The 23,716-nt window shown below is 38.3% G+C and overlaps 2 protein-coding genes across 2 annotated transcripts; both read right to left on the bottom strand.

The window, feature by feature from the left end:
- Positions 1-5,570: 5,570 nt before the first annotated feature.
- LOC140954958 (uncharacterized) lies at positions 5,571-10,726 on the bottom strand. Its single transcript, XM_073406182.1, is given in 5 exon segments — positions 5,571-7,334; positions 7,397-7,929; positions 8,068-8,662; positions 8,706-8,973; positions 9,288-10,726. Coding segments are annotated over 5 exon segments (4,599 nt in total).
- A 2,239-nt stretch (positions 10,727-12,965) lies between these two features.
- LOC118049863 (ABC transporter G family member 11) lies at positions 12,966-17,398 on the bottom strand. The gene is made up of 10 exons (XM_035059998.2): positions 16,281-17,398; positions 15,802-16,091; positions 15,416-15,587; positions 15,200-15,322; positions 14,786-14,914; positions 14,405-14,599; positions 14,200-14,286; positions 13,802-14,074; positions 13,585-13,692; positions 12,966-13,478 (listed from the first exon to the last, which is right to left on the bottom strand). Exons 1-10 carry the CDS (start codon positions 16,692-16,694, stop codon positions 13,134-13,136), a joined length of 2,136 nt encoding a protein of 711 aa, XP_034915889.1. The 5' UTR covers positions 16,695-17,398; the 3' UTR covers positions 12,966-13,133.
- Between the last annotated feature and the right edge of the window lie 6,318 nt (positions 17,399-23,716).

Genomic DNA, 23,716 nt, shown 5'->3' with positions numbered 1-23,716 from the left:
TTGAGCTGTTAGTGATCCGGTGGGAGAGGAGCCTGTCCATGGTGTATAGCCGGTCCATTGAGGCAATCCATAGAATGAAGGCATGGCGGGGGGTATGTCCTGGGAACCATATAAGGTGGTACTTGGAGTCCTTCGGCCTAGCCTCCCTTAGCAATTCCCATGCAGAGTCAGTTGTAAATATGCCGGATGAATTCCCCTGCCATATGCATTTGTCCGCCTGTTGTATCTGAGGGTGGATGCTGATGGAGTTCCAGATTAGTTGAAGGTTCTGGTGACATGGTGGAGGAGCCAAGCAGCCGTTTGTGATGATATCCGAAACCTTGGCATTCCATGGTAGCTCCGGGGTTGACAGAAGTCTGAAGGGCAGGATGTCACATAGTCTTCTTCCATTCGGCAGCCAATAGTCCATCCATAAGAAGGTGGACATGCCATTTCCAATGAGAGGGACGAACAGTCCTTTACACCAAGACCGGCTGTGAAGAATTTTCCTCCAAGACCATGAGGAAGAAGAGGGAGTGTTTATATACCAGAAACAACGTCCCCTTAGTAGGACCGATTTCACCCATGCAACCCAAATGGAGGTATCCTCTGTTAGCAGCCTCCAGATATGCTTCAATGTGGCTGCTTTATTCCAAGTTTTTATGTTTTTAATCCCCAGCCCGCCTTCATCTAGGGGGTAACATAACGTGGACCAAGCCACTTTTGCTCCAGTGTGAGAGAGGGAGGTACCTTTCCATAGGAATGCAGCTAGGGAGCTCTCAATCTTCCTGATAATTGAGTTCGGCAGTATAAACATGCTTGACCAGTAGACTTGCATGGAGAAGAGGGTTGACTTGATCAGCTGGAGCCGACCTGCATAGGTGAGGGACGCTGATGTCCATAGCTTTATCCTTGAGATGATCCTTTCAACAAGTTGGAGGCAATTGTGGTGTGTCAGCCGTGAGCTGATCATGGGAACACCAAGGTAATTTACGGGCAGTGTCCCTTGTTTAAATCCTAAACAGTTGACTATGGCAGTCCTGAGGTCCTCCTTAACTCCGGATAAAAACACCAAGCTTTTGTCATGGTTTATAGTCAGCCCTGAGATACAAGAGAAACTATCCAAAGCATCCCTGATAATGTTTACTGACGCAAGGTTTGCTTTACAAAACAGCATGAGGTCGTCGGCAAAGCTTAGATTGATGATAGAATTTTGTTTGCATCTCCAATGGAACCGAAACTGTGGGTTTAAAGAGGCTAGCTTCAGCGTTCCCCCCAAGCCTTCCATTGCCAGAACAAAGAGATAGGGGGAGAGGGGGTCACCTTGACGGAGCCCCCTGCTAGATTGGAAGAACCCGTGTAATTCCCCATTGAGGCTGACCGAGAAGTAAGCTGAGGAGATACAAGTGTGGATCCAGCCAATCATTTTCCCAGGGATTCCTATAGCTTGCAGAGCCTGTAGAATATAGTCCCAGCTAATTGTGTCGAAAGCCTTCCTCAAGTCCACCTTCAGAGCACATCTAGCCGGTCCTCTCCCCGGGTGGTATCTGTGCATGAGTTCCTGGGTGAGCAATATGTTGTCTGAGATTTGTCTACCCGGGACAAAGGCTGCTTGAGAAGGGCCTATTACATCGGGCAGAATAGTCTTCAGCCTTGTAGCTAAGAGTTTTGAAATACACTTGTACAGGACGTTGCAGCATGATATTGGTCGATAATCATTCATGCAAGCTGGGTTCTCAATCTTAGGCACCAGGGCAATTCTGGTTGCATTGATGCATCGTGGGAGGGAGCCTCGGTCAAAGAAAAATTGAATTGCTGCAATAAAATCTATTCTGATAATCTCCCAAGCTTGTTTAAAGAAGTAGGCAGTGAAACCATCCGGCCCTGGAGCCTTGCTATCCGGGATGGAGAACAACGCCATTTTTATTTCTTCTTCTGTGATCGGCTGGATGAGGTGTGGAATGCTTGTGGATGGAATAGCATTAGGATATAGCCTGGGGATGTTAGCTTCTGGAGCAGGAGTAGGGGCTGTCAGGAGCTGTTGAAAATATTTAACTGCCATGGTTCCCAGCTTTTCCTTATCATGTACCTGGTTGCCTGCCTCATCAGTTAGCACTGAACTGCATTCCTAGTTTGTCTATGGACGAGTGATCTATGAAAAAATTTGGTGTTCTATCACCAAGTTGCAGCCACTGAATCCTAGATCTCTGTTTATAAATTGCCTCCTCATCCTGACAAAGTGTTGTTGTAAGCTCTTGCACAGTTCCTTTCTGATGCTGCCAAAACCTCTGAGGCTGGGAATTCATCAAGAGCCATTTGAGCTAGGTTCCAGTTAGACTGAGCTTCGGTAACCCTGCGTGATATATGGCTTGTGTGTGTCTGTGGAGAGTTCTGAGGCCAGCTTTTAGAAGACGAAGCTTGGTTGTGAAGCTGTACATAGGGTTGCCCATGACTGGATGCTGCCAAGTTGCTCTAACAAGCTCCAAAAAATCTTCCCGATCAGCCCAAATATTCAGGAACTTGAAAGGGGAAATGGGGGGTGGTTTGTAACTATTAAGATCCATTATCATAGCACTATGGTCTGATAAGTCTCGGGGGAGAAATTTTGAATGTGTTGCCGGCCAAGTGGAGAGGAATGATGGATTGCAGAATATCCAGTCCAGCTTTTTCAAAATTGTATGCTCACCTTGCTGACCATTATGCCAAGAGAATTTAGGTCCTATGAATGGAACTTGGATCAGCTCAGTGTCTTGAATACAATTGCTGAACTCCTGATGATGGCCATACCAATGCATATCCCCCCCTGACCGGTCAGAAGGCTTTAATATAGCGTTAAAGTCTCCCAGCAATGCCCAAGGTGAGGAGGCAAACGCTGGGGCTTGATGAAGCATATAATCCCATAGCAATCTTCTCCCAGCTGGAGTATTAAGCCCATATACTACCGTGATCTTAAAAGAATCTTTGGTGGACAGTGTGGATACTTCACAGGTAACCCATTGATCAGAATAATGCATGCAAGAGAGACTGAAAATTGTAGGATCCCACCCTATCAGAATTCGGCATGTGGGGGAAGCAGTGATATTAGATACAAAATTCCAAGAGTGCAAATTAAGGCCTGCAGAGACTGCATTCAAGTTGGGGGCCAGCTATCTTGGTTTCTAGCAAGCCGACTATGCCTAGCTTGGATTTAAAAATCCATTCTCTAATAGTTTTTTTGTTTTTTGGGGCTATTAAGTCCCCATGTGTTCCAGCATTCCTATCTTAATCATAAAAATATATACAAGTGATACTCAAAGGACATAACCAGTGGGGTTATTGGCCTTTGGCCAGTTTCAGCTTCTTCCCTTTCTTTTTCCCTGCTTGTTTAGTGAAGGGGGAGAGAGGGTTACCTCTGGGGAGCGACGAAGTCTCCTTGTAGCTATCCTTAGCTGATGTGGATGCTTCACTAGCACTGGCACTCTTCAGGGTTGCCATTTTGTTCTCCATACAGTTAGCAAAACCTGTGATGAGAAGTTGGTTTTCTTCAACAGAGTGTGGATCATGAATTGAGTCTGTGTCTGAAGCCTCATCCTCAGTGTCATCACCCCGGTTGCTCCCTGTTATAGCCAAGATGTTACTGCATAGTCCCACTGGTTGCTTTGGCTGCTGCTCCAAAGATTGTTGGGACCTTCTGCTATCAACAGATGCCTTCCCCACCGGTTGCCTAACCCCACTGGTTTTGGACACAGCTATGAAGCCTTCCCCACTCTCAATTGTTTTTGGTGATAAAACCAGTATTGCCTTTCACTTTCACTTGGCCACCAATTTGTTTCCTGCCAGGCCCGTCTATTACTTCAATATTGTTGCTAGTGGTGCACTCAAGCACCCCTTTTCCTCTTTGCTAGCAGGGTACACTGTAGCCTCATCATTTGTTTTCCTGTTAGTTACTGATACCGTGGGGATGCCATCAGAAATGTTTCCCGGTGCTCTGTCTGAGTTTTTTCCTTTTGTGCAAACATGCCAAAAAGGTTGCATTTGTCACACCTCGGCGGCTTTCCACTCATATTCCACTGTATTAATATAGGTCTGCTGAGAGGGAGCTTTCAATCTCAAATTGGTGAATGAAAGGTTAATGCAGCATCGGCCTCCACACATACTCTAGCATAGTCTAGGCGAGTGCAATTGTATGTTTGTTCATCACAGGAGAGAGGCCTTCCCACCATACTCGCAACCAAACTTAATCCATTCTTTGACCACAAGGGAAAGGGCAGACCATGCATCGGATCCAAACTGGAAGTTTGGATATTTTTGTTTTTATCAAACACAAAGGGGGGTGCCATTGTTGTAAAAATGATAGTTTTGCCTCCAAACATCCAAGGGCCTTGATTTAGCACTTCCTGCATCTCAAGTTCAGTGTGAAATCTGAATAGCATAAAGCCATTTGTCGTTGTCATGACATTTTCCAATCCCTTGTTCCTCCAAACTCTAGATGCAATAGTGTTCACCGCATGGTATGGCATTCTAAAGCCAGGGAAAAACCAACCATGCATCTGTTCCATTTCCCTGTGGTGTCTAAAAGGATATCTTCAGGTATAATTAGTCTGGCTCCAGCAGTCTGTCTAGGATACCATCTAAAGAAAACCTTGTACTTGAGTGGTCTGTGACTCTAACTCTTTCTGCCCAGGAGGTGGGATTGGGTTTTTTTTGTGTAAGTGTGGGGTGTTGTTTTTTCCGCATCTTGAATTTGTTGGTTACTAGTTGTTGGGGACAGTGTGTGGTGCGGTGGGATTATTGGACGAAGCCATTTCAAGCAAAGAGATGAAACAGGGGTTGGCGGGTGACAGGGAAAAAAAAGGATAAGAAATCAAAGAACCAGAACTCTAGATTGGTATATTAATTCTAAAATCACAACGGTCAGTATTTAGTAGGGGGGTTGGTGAATAACATACCTGAAAATGGAGCTGATCCAACGGTGACCGGAGGTGATAACTCTCTGGCAGCTCAGTCTCTCTCTAATCTCCAATTCCAGACCTTCTCTCACTAAAACCCCCCCTCCCTAAACCCTAAACCCTCCCTAAACCCTGAACCCTGAACCCTGAACCCTGAACCCTGAACCCTGAACCCTGAACCCTGAACCCTAACCCAAACCCTAAACCCAAACCCTAAACCCGAAACCCTAAACCCTAAACCCTAAACCCTAAACCCTAAACCCTAAACCCTAAACCCTAAACCCTAAACCCTAACCCCTAACCCTAAACCCTAAACCCTAAACCCTAAACCGTAAACCCTAAACCCTAAACCGTAAACCGTAAACCGTAAACCCTAAACCCTAAACCCTAAACCCTAAACTTTTTTTGAAAAATTTAAGATGTATAGAGAAAATAAAGTTATGTACATGGGTACGAGGGGCATACCTCAAGAGAGATTAAAGTGGTTAAAAAACCGAAATAAAAAATAAAGGAAAGAATGCTAGCATGCATTCCGAAACAGAGAAAAAAAAAATTACAAGGAATAAAACAAACAACCCTGCATGGGATCTACGTGAACAGGACAATAGCAGAGAAAAAGAATAACCCAATCCACATAATCAGTTTTCCTTCCGTGGTTGAGAATTAAACAGGTGGCTGAGGGGGCTGCATTGCAGGTTGCAATGTTTCGGTTTCTTGAAGTCTCCAGATGCTTTGAAAATTGTTTGGAATTTTCCATTGGTCCTTTGCCAGCAAGACTGAGCGGATAGCTTCAAATATTTCCCCAATAAGTTCCTGCGGAGACTTGAAAGCTTGATTGAAGATTCTGTTATTTCTCTCATACCATACAAAGTAGACAGTTGAGGAAAGGATTTGTCGAGCTAGAAGATGTGAGAATGACTTGTTATTCTTCAATCTTGTTGCAGCCCAAAGAAGTAACCCCTGCCAGGAAATATTTGGCCAGTTTAGAAGACTCTTTCTGCATAGAGAGCTCCACACCGTGTTTGAATAGCTGCATTTGAAGAATAAGTGCTCATGCGTTTCATCCTGCAGACCACATAAGGAACATGTAGCCGACGAGATGACATGGAAAGATAGAAGTCTGTCTTTTGTATGCAAACGGCCCATGGATGCAATCCAGAGAATAAAGGCATGCCGAGGTATATGATCTGGAAACCAGATGAGGTGGAAGATGGAGTTGATTGGTCTTGTATCTCTGAGTAATTCCCAAGCAGAGTCAATCGAAAACTTTCCTGTGGGAAGACCCTTCCAGTTGCAAGTGTCTGGTTGATGAGGCTGAGGGAGAAAATGTATAGAATTCCAGATTGGCTGAAGTTCTGGGTGACCAATAGGAAAGTTCCATCCTCCTTCTGAAATTATAGAAGAAACTTTTGCATCACATGGTAAATCAGTAGTGGATAACTGTCGAAAAGTCAGACTGTCACAAATGCGTTTCCCATTTGGCAACCAGTAATCCAGCCAAAGGAAAGTTTGCAAGCCATTTCCGATTCTTGGAGAAAATAGGCCTCGACACCAACTTCTGCTAAGTAAGATTTTCCGCCAGGTCCAAGAAGCAGTTGATGGAGAATTATAAAACCAGAAGCAGCGACCTCTTAGTAGGACTGAGTGCACCCAAGAAACCCAAACCGACTCTTTTTCTGTAAGTAGCCTCCAGATGTGTTTTAACATGGCAGCCTTATTCCAAATTTTGAGCTTCTTTATCCCTAATCCCCCCTCCTTGATAGGATAGCATAATGAATCCCACGCCACTTTTGCTCCTGATGAAGTTAGAGATGTACCCTTCCAGAGAAAGGCTGCTAAGGTGCTTTCAATTTTCCTTATAATTGAACAGGGAAGCATAAACATACTGGACCAATAAACTTGAATAGAGAAGAGAGTGGACTTAATAAGTTGGAGCCGACCTGCATAGGAAAGAGAAGCAGCAGTCCAAAGCTTGATTCTGGAAATAATCCTTTCTAGCAGTGGAATGCAATGCTGATGAGTTAATCTGGAGCATATCAGTGGAACACCAAGATATTTCACTGGAAGAGTTCCTGGCTTGAATCCCAATTTATTTGTAATTGCTGCTTTAATGTCTGGCTTTACCCCCGAAAGAAATACAAGACTTTTTGCATAGTTGATGGTTAAACCAGAGATATGAGAGAAGGAGTCCAAAGCATTTCGAATACATTGTACTGAGTCCAGGTCTGCACGGCAGAATATCATGAGGTCATCTGCAAAACTCAAATGGGTAATTCTATTCAACTTGCACCTCCAGTGAAACTGGAACCCCGGGGCCAGAGTAGCTTCTTTGAGGATACCCCCTAGTCCTTCCATGGCAAGCACAAATAGATAAGGGGACAAGGGGTCGCCCTGCCTAATTCCTCTACTGGACTTGAAGAACCCGTAGATTTCCATTTATCCACAACTGAGAAGTGAGCTGAGGATATACATGTATATATCCAGCTTACCATGCACTCAGGCATGCATATGGATCTAAGACCCTTCAGAATATACTCCCAGCTGACCATGTCAAACGCTTTCTTGAGATCAACCTTAAGAGCGCATCTGGGTGGACCATTTTCCAAATGATAGTTGTGCATTAGTTCTTGGGTGAGCAGAATATTATCTGAAATTTATCTACCGGGGACAAATGCAGATTGGGAATGGTTGATCACTTCAGGAAGAATGGTTTTCAGTCTAGCTGCCAAGACTTTTGAAATGCATTTATAAATGACATTGCAGCAAGAGATAGGCCGAAAATCATCCATGCGTGAGGGGTTTTCAACTTTCGATACTAATGCAATCCTGGTTGCATTTATGCATCGAGGCAAGGAATTTGTGTTAAAAAAATACTTGATGGCTGCTATAAATTCAGTTCCAATGATCTCCCAACTGCGTTTGAAGAAAGCTGACGTGAAACCATCCGGCCCAGGGGCTTTGCTGTCTGATATGGAAAATAGAGCTTGCTTGATTTCTTCCGATGAGATTGGTTGTTCCAGTCCTGCTCTTAGAATGGGAGGGATAGTTGATGAATAAAATCTATCAACATTTTATGTGGTTGAAGGGGGAACTGCAAACATGTTTTGGAAATGCTTGATTGCCAGCTGCCCAAGATCCTCTTGTTTGTAGACTTTGTTACCTGTCTCATCAGTTAGCATATGGATTCTATTTCTGGAGGTCCTGTGAACCAAGGATCGGTGAAAGAACTTAGTGTTTCTGTCCCCCAGATGCAGCCATTGGATTCGGGATCTCTGCTTATAAAATGCTTCCTCATCTTTGCAAATTTGATTGTATTGTCTAGCCAGGAGTCTTTCTGCAGCCATTAACCTTGTAGAGCCAGGGGAACTATCCGATTCCAATTGGGCTGATTGCCATTGAGCTTTGAGCACTGCTACCCTGTTGGAGATATTACTAGATTCCCTTTTGTGCATTGACCTTAATAACTGCTTCACAATACGAAGCTTAGAAGTAAGAATAAACATAGGATTGCCATGTATTTGAGATTGCCAAGCATTCCTAACTAGGTCTAGAAAATCACTTCTGTCCGCCCAGAAGTTTAAGAACTTGAAAGGTGAGGAAATATGAGGCTCAGGAGTGTTAAATTCCAGGATCATTGAACTATGGTCTGAACAATCCCTTAGAAGGAAAACCGAATGAGCTGATGGCCAAGTAGAGAGGAAGACTTGGTTACTGAATATCCAATCAGTTTCTTCATTGATGGTATTTTCTCCTAGCTGACCATTGTGCCACCGTAAAGTTCATTCCTGTATAAGGCACCTGAAACCAACTCGATTCTTGGATGCAATCTCCAAAAGCATCTTGGTGACCATACCAGCAAGTATCCCCACCTATCCTATTACTTGACCTTAGGATAGCATTAAAGTCTCCCAGAATGGCCCACGGGGAGGACGAAAACAGAGGTGCATAATTTTTCATATAACTCCACAGATGCTCTCGGCCAGCAGAAGTATTTAGCCCATATATGAAAGTAACCCTGAAGGAAGTATTTGTAGCAAGAGCAGTAACCTCACATGTCACCGCCCCACTGATCAGAGTTGTGCAGGCAAGAAATATGAAATAGTGCAGGATCCCATCCCACCAGCACCCGACAGCTAGAGGAGGTGTTTACATTTGAAATAAAATTCCAAGTAGGTAGCTGTAACTTAGTGATAATAGCATCCATGTGGACTGATATAACCTTAGTTTCCAGCAGACCCAATAATACCCCAGCATATATTTATTATCCAATTTCGAACAATTTTTTGTTTTTGAGGGCTGTTTAGACCCCATATATTCCAACATCCGATTTTATACATAAATATATAAAAGAAATAACCAAAACTTAGTTATAAGACAGGCCCTAAGGCCTTCCTGATCTTCTTCCCCTTTTTTTTCTTAGATTTTGGTGATGTTTGAAGAGGAATACCTTGATATAGAGATGAAGTATCAAGGAGGGTGCCAGTAGCAGAAGTTGAGGATTCACTGCCGCTTTCTATTGAGGCCATTTTGCTCTCCACACAATTAGCAAATCCAATGATGAGATGTTGACTTTCCTCTACAGAAAGAGGATCACATGTTGAGTCATGGTCTGAGCCCCCATCCACCTCCTCAGGAATGAACTCTAATAAAGGACCTTGGCATAGAGATTTGCTTAACAACGACTGAGCTAGCTTATGGGAGGATCCACTAATTTTTGAGAGCAGGGAGGGTTGCAAGACTTGTTCTTCTGCAGGACATGAAGGAGAGCTAGGTTCAGTAGCTCTTGGGGGGGCATCTGACATTGCTAAAATCTTCTTGGTTAAGATATTTGAGTCTTGGTTAGAACCACATTTCTCAATATCTATGGATCCTTCTGGCTGTGGGACAGTTGGAGGTAAAGAAGTGAACGGCTGAACAGGTGAGGTGGCTTGCACCGGCGATGATTGTAGTGCAACATGAGAACTAGTTGAAGGATCAGTAGGGGAAACGACTTTAGGTTGGGCAAGTGGCTGAATGGGAATAGGTTTCACTGAATATGCTTTGTCTTTGTCCGTAGCAATGGGAACAGTGGCCACAACTGAATCAACATTTGCTTTGCCTTTGTCAATGGCAGTGGGCTGTAGTTTAGAACAGGAGTGACCGAAGACCTTACATTTATCACAACTGGTTGGCTTCCATTCATACTCCACCGTAACAGGAATTGGTGCAGAGGATAAAGGGCTCTCAATCTCAAAGTTGTGGATAAAAGGCAAGGCGGCGTCAACTTCAACACAAAGCCTGGCATACTCTAATCTGGTGCAACTATATGTAAGTTCATCACAGGATAGCGGACGGCCAACCATACTTGCTGCCAAACTAAGTCCTTGCTTGGACCATAAAGGAAAGGGCAAACCGTGTAGTCTAACCCATACTGGAAGGGTGGAGATCTTGTTTTTATCAAACTGAAATCGTGGGTGCCATTGTTGAAGGATGATATTTTTACCACCAAACATCCATGGCCCCTTCTCCATAACAGCATGCATCTTTTCTTCTGTGTTGAATCGGAATATCATAAAACCATTAGCAGTGGTCATAACATTCTCTAGACCATATTGACGCCATGCACGGGAGGCAATGGAATTAACAGCATGGAATGGCATTCGAAATCCTGGGAAGAAGCCGATCATGCAACGTTTCCATTGGTCCGAATTTTCCATGAGGATTTCTTCTGTGACTTTGAGGCTTTGGCCGACTGGTTGTCGGGGAAGTGGATCAAGAGTGAATCGAGTGCTAGAGTCAGAGACTCTAACTCTGTCTGCCCATGAGTTGTGAGTAGCCATCTGTTGAGGTTTGTGAGCCTTAGGTTTCAACATGATTCTGTATGAGTAGTAGGTTTTGTATGGATCTGTGTATAGGTTTTTTAGGAGGCAATGGGGGGAGGCGGTGGATGTTAGGTTCCCAGCACAAGGATAAGAAACTGTTCGGTAAAAAAGGGGAAGAGATGTTGAGGAAGAAGATGGTGGGAATGCAAACAGAGATAGTAATCAACGGTGGCCAGAACAGCACCAGCAAGCCTTCCTTCTCCAAGTCGCCAATGGCAGCTACGCCCTCTCCATTTTTTTTTCCCTAAACCCTAAACCCTAAACCCTAAACCGTAAACCCTAAACCGTAAACCGTAAACCCTAAACCGTAAACCCTAAACCCTAAACCCTAAACCCTAAACCCTAAAACCCTAAACCCTAAACCCTAAACCCTAAACCTAAAACCCTAAAACCCTAAACCCTAAAACCCTAAAACCCTAAACCCTAAAACCCTAAAACCCTAAACCCTAAAACCCTAAACCCTAAAACCCTAAACCCTAAACCCTAAAACCCTAAAACCTAAAACCCTAAACCCTAAACCCTAAAACCCTAAAACCCTAAACCCTAAAACCCTAAACCCTAAACCCTAAACCCTAAAACCCTAAACCCTAAAAACCCTAAACCCTAAAACCGTAAACCCTAAAACCGTAACCCTAAACACTAAACACTAAACCGTAAACCGTAAACCCTAAACCCTAAACCCTAAACCCTAAACCCTAAAACCCTAAACCCTAAAACCCCAAAACCCCAAACCCTAAAACCCTAAACCCTAAAACCCCAAAACCCCAAACCCCAAACCCAAATCCTAAACCCAAACCCTAAAAACCCAAACCCTAAACCCTACTAAACCCTAAACCCTACTAAACCCTAAACGCTAAACCCTAAACCCTACTAAACGCTAAACCCTAAACCCTAAACCCTAAACCCGAAACCCTAAAAACCCTAAACCCTAAACCCCAAACCCCAAACCCTACTAAACCCTAAACCCTACTAAATCCTAAACCCTAAAACCTACTAAACCCTAAACCCTAAATCCCAAACCCCGAACCCCGAACCCTGAACCCTGAACCCGGAACCTCAAACCCCAAACCCAAAACCCCAAACCCAAAACCCTAAACCCAAACCTGAAACCCAAAACCCCAAACCCTAACCTGAAACCCAAAACCCTAAACCCGAAAACCCAAACCCTAAACCCGAAAATCCAAACCCTAAACCCCAAAACCCTAAACCCCAACCCCCAAACCTTAACCCTAAAACCCCAAACCCAAACCCTAAAACCCCAAACCCAAACCCTAAAAAACCCTAAACGTAAAACCCTAAGCCCTAAAACTAAAACCCTAAAAAACCCAAAACTCTATACCATAATTCGAAACTCTAAATCCTAAACTCCAAACTCTAAAATCTTAAATCTCATATTCTTAAACCTCAAAACTCAAAGCCTAATACAGTAAACTCCAAACCCTAAACGGAAAAATGGTAAGCTACGCTTTTTGCATCTTTTTTTTTATTAAATCTAATTTACTTTTTATATAAAAAAAACTAATTTTCCTAGATCATAATTTAACATTTTGAGTTAACAAAAACAATAGACCAAGTTACACATTTCCATTATCCACACTATTCTCTTGTTGATATTTTTCTAAGCTGTGATATCTTATTTCGCTACTGTTTTTATCGATTCTTATTTGGTCGTTTTTAGACTAAAGTTATTCTTATTTTGACTAATTGAACCTTCATCTAGTTTTACAAGTATAAAATTTGTAATTGTAACGTTGAGAAGCAAAATAGCCTGCCTCCGCTATATTCCAAACGGGGAAGGTTTGATTGTCTCCAACATTGGCCTGGCATTCCAGTTCACAAGTTAAATACAAACAACAATATTCTGACATAATTTAGCAATAATTTTTAAATGGTATAAAGTTGAGCACAAAAATCACAAGACCTTAAATTGAAAGATCCCATCCCTAACAACAGTCTAGGTTTGGGGCCAGCATTCTACTTGTGCAATGTATGGCCGAGTTTGAGGCCATTTCAAGTTTATGTTTCTTCTATCCACATTGACAGAATATTAACGATTCAGGATCCCTTCCCTTCCCTTCCCTTCCTTCACTTTATTGAAATTGGTAATGCGTTTGATTCACAAACGCACAATTCGCATTGCCAAATGCACATTATATATGACAAAGCCTTTGGTTTGTAAGTACACATTACACAGACAAAAGTTAATTTTTGTCATCATCAACCTGCTCCCCATGGTTGAAACATAACTTTGTTCTATATATTTAACAAGTAGTAGTGGTAGTAATATCAATATCAATATCCTCTGTTTAAACTGGAAGAAATTGAGCATGATACAATGATCCTTTAATTTTTGGCATTCCTTGATCTACCTTTTATTTGGATGATCGGCAACATAATTCCTCAAAGAAGGTGAGTGGGTGAGACCATCAGGAGCAACTGTTGTATTTTGAGTTCCATTCTTCTGCTGCATTCTTCTCCTTGCTGTGTAACCTCTGATCCAAGGGGTAACATCCTCACTGATCTTGATCATGATAAAGAAGATGACGCGGTAGATGACAATCATACTGAATATGACGCTGAGATCTACCCATTTTGACCGGTGCACATCAATCTGGAATATGTTTTCCAGTATGTACTCACCAGGTATCTTGGGAAGATCAGGTGATTGGTTGTCGAACAGCAATCCTTTCAAATCATTTTGGTATTGTCCCTGAAAGGCATCCATAGACATGCCTCTTTAATTGCTTTCAGCTACGTACAGATGTAAGGATGTTATCGATAAATGAACGAATGTATGGATGCAGGTTCACTGTTACCTGTAGAGCCCAGAAGTGGAAGCTAATGTATGACATTGGGTATCTCCACACAGGCTTTGGTATGTCATTTGGGAGCCTAAAGTATCCAGATACTAGCATGAATATTCCCTGACAATGACATGAAGAAAGCATGCAGTTAGTGTTTGTAAGGGTGGTTAATTTATTTATTTACTACTAGTAAATATTAACAGAAGAATATATATATATATATAGAAACCTGAATTCCTGCCCCAATGATAATGCCCATTAGGAAATTGGGGACAATGCTGGCTATGGCCATCATCAAGCTTTCAACTACGGTGACACTCGCAAAAAGGCACAGCACGAAGAAAAGATAATGTTCAAATCCTGGATGAAGGCGAACCATGAAATAACAAACAGTTCCAGAGATGAAAGTTATCATTATCAGGAACGGCATTGCAGAAATGGTGTTGCTAATCACAAATGCGACCACGCCATAGTGCCCATTTAGCCTCTCTCTCTGGAAGACCTGCGAAAAGAAAAATAATTAAACCAGCAAGCGCCATCGCTATTAATTAGCAGCTTTGATAAGGCAAGTGTACGTAACTTGTGAGCAGTAGTAAAGAAAATAAAAAATAAAAAGCAATTAATTACCTTCATCTCTTCTACAAAGGAAGGAAACCCACCAATTGACATGAACGTGACAAAACCAAAGACAAACGAGGCACATGACCCTCTTGCCTGTTCCGGATTAATCCAGAGAAACAAATATTTTTAGTTAGAAGATATATACTCCTCGTCGTAAATAACAACTAACTAAGCTTAGGAGCAGAGGATTGATACATTTCATAAACAGTACCAGTATAGAGTTGTAACCCGTCCCCACGTTGAGATAGATAGTTCCAATGCAGACAGTGACCACAATATAAATCACTAGTCGAAGCCAGTAATACCCAAAATCCCTTGACATGTTAATGAGCGAACGCTTTGTCAGAGTAAAGGCCTGCATCAAGAAACTAGCCCGGCTTCCTCCTGATTCTAGCACCTCTCCTTTCTGCGACAACAACATCAATTAGCTAGTAATTTTGAATCCTATTTAATTGGTACACAAAAGAGAAAAATGAGTTGATGGCAATAAGCTGCTACTGTATGAGAATTACAAGGCTTTGCTAAAATTAAATCTGTGAAAATGTTGATCAGATTGCAAACTGGAGGAGCGCCTCGAAATTAAAACACTTACAACTTTGGATATCTCCTCAACCTTCTCTCTTGCTGCATAACAGTACTGAGAAGTACGATAGTAACCAGTCAGAGATCTGATAGCTTCAGCCGTGGTTATCTTCTCTATAGGATCATCACTTGCCTCAAACTGAGCAGAAACACAAGTTAGTTAATTAAGAGAATTCATTATCAATCAGGCCTAAAGCAACAAATCTAGTGAAATTTAGAGAGAGAGATAATGGGCAAGAGTAGATCAAACGAAGGCAATGCAATCAGTTCTTTCATTGAGAGATGCAAATCAATATCGCGTGATCTCCTTTAAAATAATACTAGCCTGTAAATTCCTGAAGTTGCTAGTACAAGTCAACTCATTTTTCAATAAAAACCGAAAAAAAACAGAAAAGTAATAATTAAATAAGAGCAAATGCTATACCCGCAGTTTCATGGACCCTTTCAGAGTAGCCTTCACTTTGTCGAAGTCAGAATTGATGCACCTAAGGAAATGATCAGAAGGGTTTCTCAAAGCAGGGCAGGGAAAGCCAGCTTGTGCAAAGAACTGTACGTAAGGAAGGGTGCATGCTCATTCAGTGTTTGAGTTAAATGATCATGTAGATTATATATATATATATAAAGGAGCGAGGATTCTTGCCTCGTATGCTTCTGCAGCCTGACCGAAGTAAACAGTTTTGCCTCCTGAAAGCAAGTACAATCTATCAAAAAGCTCAAAAACTTCGCTGCTAGGCTGGTGTATTGAAGCAATGACAGTTCTTCCATCTCTAGATAAGCCGCGAAGCGTCTGAGTTACAAAGAAAGCTGAAGCACTGCGGCACACACGCACGTACACACACATATAATTCCACACATACATATATACATACACACACATAAATACATATATATATAGATATATACACACACATATAATAAAAAAATTATTAGAGTCTGGTGAAGGAATTGAAAAGGCGAAAAACAATTATCTCATCAAAAAAGAAAAGAAAAAATGTTAAGAAACAGAATAGAATTATATATATGTACCTGTCAAGTCCACTAGTTGGTTCATCAAGAAAGAGCAGTCTGGGCCTCATCAGGATTTCAAGAGCAATGCTGACCCTTCTCTTCTCTCCCCCACTGATCCCACGCAAATGCCAATTCCCAATAACAGTATCGGCACAATCTTGGAGACCCATCTCTATTATGGTGCTCTCAACCAACGCTCGCTTCTCGGACCAAGGCATCTTATCAGGAAGACGTAACCGAGCTGAATAGGAGATTGTTTCCCTCACCGTCAAAGTACCGAGCAAGTTGTCATCTTGTGTCACATACGCCTAATTAATTAAGTTCAAAACGGTATTATAATTAATTTATTAAGTAATTTCTCTCTTGGAATAAATAATGATATTGCTTAAAATTAATATTGTACAAAAGGTAGTTAATTAAGAGCTAGAAAAGCAGAGCATATATGTATAAAAACAGAGAAGAAATGAAACTAGAAGAGAAACAGCTTGTATACTCACAGCAGTCCCAAAAGAGAGCTTGGTTTTGCGACCGTTGAGGAGGACCGTTCCAGAGAGGAAGGCATTAGCAGCAAGGCGACTCGAGAGAGCATCAAGGAGAGTGGATTTGCCAGAGCCAGAAGGACCCATAAGTGCAGTGAGAGTTCCAGGCTCAGCATAGCCAGTAAGTCCCTCCAAAACATTTTGTGTTTCTCCACTACCGAGGGTAACCATCACAGTTAGATCCTTCCATGTAAGCCTTGCCGACACATCTCCTACGAATTCTGTGCTCGTTCTGTCTCTCCAAAGGGCCTCGCTCAGAGGACTCAAACCTCCTACCACTGTTCCATCCACCGCTATTCCCTCTACAATCCCTGATGGTTTGCTTCCCTCTATCTCCATTATTACTTTATTCGTTGATGGGTTCCTCGCCATCCTTTAGATATTATTATAGCTTGTATTGATCAAGAGAGAGATATCAAATGCAAGAGAGGATTGAACCAAGGCAAATTAGGATGCAGCTGGAGGCAAGAAAGATGTGATGAGAATATATAAACGTATGGGGATTATAAAGAAACCAAAGGTAGAGTAGTGAGGTATATATTGTATGAATTTAACCGATTGAGGTAGGAATAACTAAAGCAGGTTAAAATCACAAAGTCTCGTGCAAAGAGAGCCTCGACTGATCAACAACTTCGTTAATTTTGCTTAGTCGTCTTTGTTGTGTGACAAAATCTGACAGCAAGCTGCAACACAATTTTTTTTCTCTAGCACTCCACATATAAATGTCATGTTTGAGATTCAGCAAGCTGGTTGGCTTCGAGAATCAATTAGATTAAGAAATGATCTCAAACATAACCGAAGGAGTAAGTGGATGCATGGAATTAGGTAGAGTAGTAGTGTAAGAAATACTCCTTTGGCTCTGATGGGCGGTTATGCTAGAATAGGCAATAATGAGAAGAGAAGATTGGATTCATAAAAAGAAGAAGAAGAAGAAGAAGATAAAGAAAGAAGATGAGGAGCAGAGTGAGGGAGTTTACAGATATTGGATGCACCAACAAGATTACCATTTTTTTCCATTATTATCCAATAAATGTTTTCTGGTAGTTGTTGGTAGCGGCATTTAATTCAAGACCCACACACATTGAAAAACCCAATTGTTAGTTTACATCTTCTACACAGCGACATAATATTATTATTGACTCGTTTATGAACTAGATTTTGGAAAACAAACCTACGTATACGTACGTGCCTGATGCCTCATCTTCTATACATCCATACACGTACGTACATACATTCAACTGTATTGGGGGGGGGGTGTTGAAACTTGTCGAGCAGCATGTAATTCCTCTAGCCAATATGGTGAATTTGTCTCACTCGACTAATGGTCTCTCCAGGGGGGGAAAAGGTGGGACCTTCACAAATTAAAAATAATGAACTTTAAACAAAAAATTGTTAAATAATTAATTTGATAAAATAACTATAATTTTAAGTTTGATCATTATATCGATTTAAATTTTAATAAAAAGATTATATAAATCACGTTCTTTACAGAGGTTTTACTCTAAGACAGTTAATATTTTTTTTTATTATTATTAATATGGATGTCAAGGTCAATTTGCGTGCATTCCAACTAATCCCACAAGTTTAAAAATTAACGGCTATGTAATAATATTTCATTTTCTTATTCTTATTTATGAATGTTCAATATGGTTTTGAATAGCCTTAGTAGTTCTAATAAGTTAAGGTTTTATTTTTTATCTAAACCACATGATCTTTGAATAAATATAATCACCTAATTATCTCCTAGCAGATCATTAATCTTGGTATTGAAGAATTCTAAATTTTTTAAAATATTGAATTAGTCAACCCACTAGTAAAAAACAAACCTCAAATTTTGCCCTGACTATTTTTTTTCTAATAAGTTCCAAATTAGAAAATAGTTTGCATGCTATTTTCAGAAGATTTTTATGAATTATTGATTTTTCAAAATATTTTAGATTTTTTCTATATAATTTAGGATTATAACTATAGACCATTAAAAAAAATCCAGTTCTATTTTTCAAGTCTCAACCTTACTTTAGACTTCATATGATACTTAGAGCTCCATTTTTTATATAAAAAAAATATTTTTGAAAAAATTTTAATATTTTTATTTTTGTATTTACTTTAATTTAATTATTTTTTGTATTTTCTATTTATTTTGATGTGTTAATGTTAAAAATAAATTTTTAAAAATAAAAAAATATTTAAATGTATTTTCAAACACAAAGTATTTTAAAAAGCAAACGCTACAAGAATATTAAACGGATCTTCGCTTAATCATGACACTCTACTATGAGTTTATTTATCATTATATAGAACAATAGCAATCTCTATTAATGTTTGCTAGCTATTTCAGTCATGCTTTGATGCAAGTTGGATTATCTTTTGGCAAAAAAAATAAATATGTAGTCTTTTTCAATATATTTTTTGACAAAAAAAAATATAATTAAAAATTTTATACATGCATTTAATGAAACAAGTCAAGAACCATATATGTTAATAAATGAAAAAAAAAAGTGTTAACATTTCTATTTGACTGGCCTCATTGCAAGTTAAATAAATTTTTTAAATGCTAAATAATAAATATATAAGTGTTATTAACATATTTTTTAACATTGATTAAAAAATTAATTGTGAATCAAAAAGTTTACTTACATATAATAAAAATAAAGTGGAGATTATATATGTTAATAAAGAATGTAAGATCTCAAATTAATTTTTAATGTAGTTAAAAAATAGAACAATAATGCAATTATTATGGTGAAACACTATTTATTTTTAGTTTTGTATAATATTTTAAAAAAAAAACAATGTAAAAAAAGGAATATTGCAAAAACAAGTTATAAAATAATAAAGATAAGAGCAAAAAAAAATGTATAAATAGAACAAATATAGAGTGATTAATATTCCACCAGTAAAGAATAAAAATTAATATTAAAAAATATTCCAATTAAAAAAATGACATTCTAAACTTTAAAAATGTCAATGGAGAGATTATATTATATATATATATATATATATATATATATATATTAAAATATTTTTTTTATTTGTAATGATGTTATTTTTATTCAATTTTAATTGGTAAATAGTTAAATAGTTAATTGGGTTGTATACACACACGTGTATAATAAAAATGAATTTAATATGTATATATATCAATTCAAATTTAGTAAATTGTTTTTCTTTGATGTTGGACCTAATGACATTTTTTTTACATACAGAGAACAATACAGATAAAATTAATTATATTATTTATCATAAAACACAAGTTAGATATATTTTGATACAAAATATTCTTTATACTCAAATTAAATAATTACAAATAAATAGTCAAAATCAGGTCACATCACATTGTAGACAACTAGGCCTCTAATTATATTTTATTTATTTATTTAGAGTGCTATGTGTTGTTAACCCATGTAATTTCTTAGAATGGCACATTACTAAACAAAAATTAAAAAATATTTTTTTTATGGCTTTCCTTTCTGTCTACTTCATGTAATTCAATAAATCCCCACATCAAAAAGTAAAATCACAAATAAGTCCTAGTTAATTTTTTTTCAATTCTTAATTGTTTGCAAATTATATGGTTTGTAAGTCCCACATTTATTATTATTATTATTATTATTATTATTATTATTTTCTTAATGTAAATAAATTGCAGTTCTAATTAAAACCTTATGTATTTTTATTTTCTAACAAGTATGTTAAAAAATCAAGACCAAGTGTTTTGGTCATTTTTTTCATTTTTTTTTTCTAAACTCAATTTCATCATGTTTTGATTAATAATGATTACTCGAGCTAGCCTCAATCATTCTTTTAAGTGAATAATTTCTCGTGCTATCTTCCATGGAAACATGTCCTTAAAAAATATAGCATTCCTTGATTTTATAATAGTATTAGGATGAATATCCTTAATACTTGACTTATGTACAAGAAATCTATATACATTATTATTGTATGTATATCTAATAAATACATAATATACAATCTTAGGTCTTATCTTGATTTTTTTTAGGAGTAGGTAGTGTTATATTTGCAAGACACTCCTATGCTTTGAGGTATTTATATGAAGATCTTCTATCTTTTCACAATTCATATGATGTTTTTCTAACTTTTCATGGGATACTTTGTTAAGTATATAATTGGTAACTAGAATTGCCTTCCGCTAGTTTTTATGTACTCCTGGACTTATAAAAATGACATTCGTCATTTTTTTTAACGTTCGGTTCTTACATTTCACGATGCCATTTTGTTATGGTGAATAGGGATTAGTAGTTTGGTGAATAATATCATTTTGGATGCGTAATTTATCAAATAGTGCCTTGTATTCTCCACCTCTATCACTTTTTATTACCTTTATCTTTTTGTTAAGTTAATTTTCAACTTCATTCTTGTAATGTTTACAGAGTTAAAGAGCTTTATCTTTGCTCCTTAGAAAATATGTATAACAATATCTTGTGTAATCATATGTTAAAGTAATATAATATTTTCTTCCATTTCTAGTTTGCACAATCTTTAAATCACCAATATCTGAGTGGATTAAGTTTAGAGGTTCACCACTTTTTTTAATTATTTGAAAAGAAGATTTTGTGAATTTTAATTCTACATAAATTTCATACTTATAATTTTTTTCTCAAAAATCATACTCAATAATAATTCATAGTTTATTAATATTTGCGTATAATTATAATTCACATGACCTAATCTTCCATGACACACATCACAAGACTCAAACAAATAAGAAGAAGAAATATTTTTATTTTTGTTCTTCTCATTGGTTATAATGGTCATTACATTCATTTTAAAAAGACCATGACACAAATACTCATTTCCTATAAACATACCATTCTTATAAAGTATAAATTTATCACTCTAAAAAACCATCTTAAAACTGATTTTACTCGATAATGAATAAGACACTAAATTCTCTCTAATTTTTGTAACATGAAATACATTGTTGAGGGTGAGAAGCTTTCTATAAGTCATCTTCAGTATGACCTTTCCAACACCTAATATTTTAGAGGTTGATGAGTTCCCCATTAATAGATTTTCTCTATCTACTTATTTATACATGGAAACTATCCTGTTATTAGCATGTACATATCTTGTAGCACTAATATCAACCCACCAATGCTCATGATTGTTGATAATATTAACCCTTATTTGACCATTAAACTTTCAAATCTTTTTAATTTCACCCCTAATTTCAATTAATTGGGTCCCTATAGTTCAATGTCTTTTTTAAAATGATAATTGATTGTGAGTTTTTTCAATTTAGTCTTTAATTGACCCTAAAATTTAATTTAATTATTTTTTGTTATCACATAAGGCCAAGTCTCTTAAAAATACAAATTTTTTTTTCAAAAAATATAAATTCAAAGTGTGTGTATTTGTATTAGCATTTATTTTGAATTTAATAACCAATTTATTAAAATCTGTGAGAACTTGATTAATATTTCAATAACCCCTGAAATTTTAATTCATAGAATTAATGGTTAACATTATTGTATAAAAGTTGGACCTACAAGTAGAGTGATATTTAAATATCAAGAGTTGATCATAAAATTCTCAGAATTATTTTAAATACTCACAAATTTTAATTGAGAGTATTTGTTTGTTGCAATATATGAATTACATAAAGTCTTTTTATAAAAATTTATTTGGACATACAAGTCCATAATAAATTTAAAACGTGAGATTTATTCACACGAATAAATTTCCATCCTAAACCATAAAAAGACTACAGGTTAAAAAACAATCAAAACCTTTAAACCATATTCAGACTACTCAATATAATTTATCTAAGACAGAATATATTTAGAGGTATTAATATTTTTTTTTACGCATAATTAGTTTTTTATTCCTGAAATTTATGATAAAACTAGTATATCGATACCTGAATTTCTTAATGATCCGGGTAATATATCTGATTACTTGTAATATATATAGATTGATGACTTATTTACCCAAGTAATATATATAGTCACGTAACAATTCTAATACCCACGGCAATGTGCATGCTAATTTATAGAACGTTCATGTTTTTAAAATACAAAATGCATCATTAATTTTTTAAAAGGAAAATCAGACGTAAAAAGTTAGGAGAAGTGGGATAAAAAAGAAAAGACAAAAGAGAAAGGAAACTAAACAGTGGACAGAAACACGCGGCGAAGCGAACACTCACAGCCCGGACACCACTGTGAATGACTCTTGCCGACAAAACTTACACACAGCTCACACAGTCTCTCTCTCTTACGTGTAGTTACGGTCCGAAAGGCAGAAATATATATATATATACCATCTTTGTCTTCTTTCCTGTTTCGGTCGAGAGTGCTGTAGTATAACATTTCTTCCAGTAGCTTTAATTAATAAATCTCAGTTTGCTTTGAGATTGAACTGATTTTAAATTTAAGATGCATTGCGTTTTTTCTCTTCACTACTACTCCACTCTCATCTCCCTCCCCCCCTCGCCGCTCCTCTTTAATTAATTAAACTCCTTCCAACCCTGTCCTTAATTTCCCAATAGCAGCTATCGCTGCTGGCCCCCTCCCCAACAAAAATTAAGCAAATTAGAGGGTGAATTAAGGCGTTGGTTTGTCTTCCAGTTTAATTTGGAATTGGCCATCAATCTTTCTTTCCCTTTTCTTCTGCTCTTAATCTGTTTCGGTTTTCATATTAATTTAGTTCTCTGGCTAGCTTGGATTTTGATAAGCTCTCTCTCTCTCTCTCTCTCTCTCTCTCTCTCTATGTGCGTGCAAGAAATGGAAACATAAACTTGGGGTTGCTTGCTTCTTTTGCCCGCGTATATACATAAATCAGCGAAGAAATCGCCAAAATAGTAAGCTTGAGGGGCCTCTCTCACCAGTCAATCAGTTTCTCTATCTCTTCGCATAAATGAATTGGTCGATTGAGTTGCCCGCAGCCCGCTTCTCTCTCTGCCTAGCTAGCTAAGAAAATTGAATTCAGTGAAAAACAGGATACCGCTTACTCCTACCACCACTACTAAGTCGTATCATCGTCATCGTCATCGTCACCGTCACCGTCACGATGGACCTGAGTGGTAAAAAGAGCGCATCGCGGTCTGTGTTGGTGCCTTCGACAACTCATCAGCGGCAGCACTCCAATCTGGAACGCTTTCTTCAATGTGTAACTCCAACTGCTCCTCCTAAATTCCTTCCCGAGGTAATCTGCCCTTTAATTCCATTCTTCTTTTCTTTTTCGTTCTTGTTTAATTGGATCATTTCTTCCCTTTTTGTTTTCTTCTTTATAAACTAGTAGAAATTAACACAAGGGTTGGTAGGGTCATTCGATTGCAAATTCATAATCTAATGGTACGTTACCATGAGGCCTAAAGCTTCGTTTTCTGAATTTGTTAAATACTCACGCACATGCAAACACACTTTATT

The sequence above is a fragment of the Populus alba genome, chromosome 18 (assembly GCF_005239225.2).
Source record: "Populus alba chromosome 18, ASM523922v2, whole genome shotgun sequence".
Taxonomy (NCBI): domain Eukaryota; kingdom Viridiplantae; phylum Streptophyta; class Magnoliopsida; order Malpighiales; family Salicaceae; genus Populus; species Populus alba.
The sequence above is the reverse complement of the archived record's forward strand: the minus strand, read 5'-3'. Positions and strand labels throughout refer to the sequence as shown.

Bases quoted from the DNA above. Each gene is read 5' to 3' on its own strand.
- LOC118049863 (XM_035059998.2), bottom strand. From the start codon at position 16,694: ATGGCGAGGAACCCATCAACGAATAAAGTAATAATGGAGATAGAGGGA. The intron at 14,075-14,199 runs GTAATTAATTGC...TTCTTTTCGCAG, and splicing joins CCTTTGTAGAAGAGATGAAG to GTCTTCCAGAGAGAGAGGCT. The intron at 13,479-13,584 runs GTAACAGTGAAC...GATGCCTTTCAG, and splicing joins TCCACTTCTGGGCTCTACAG to GGACAATACCAAAATGATTT.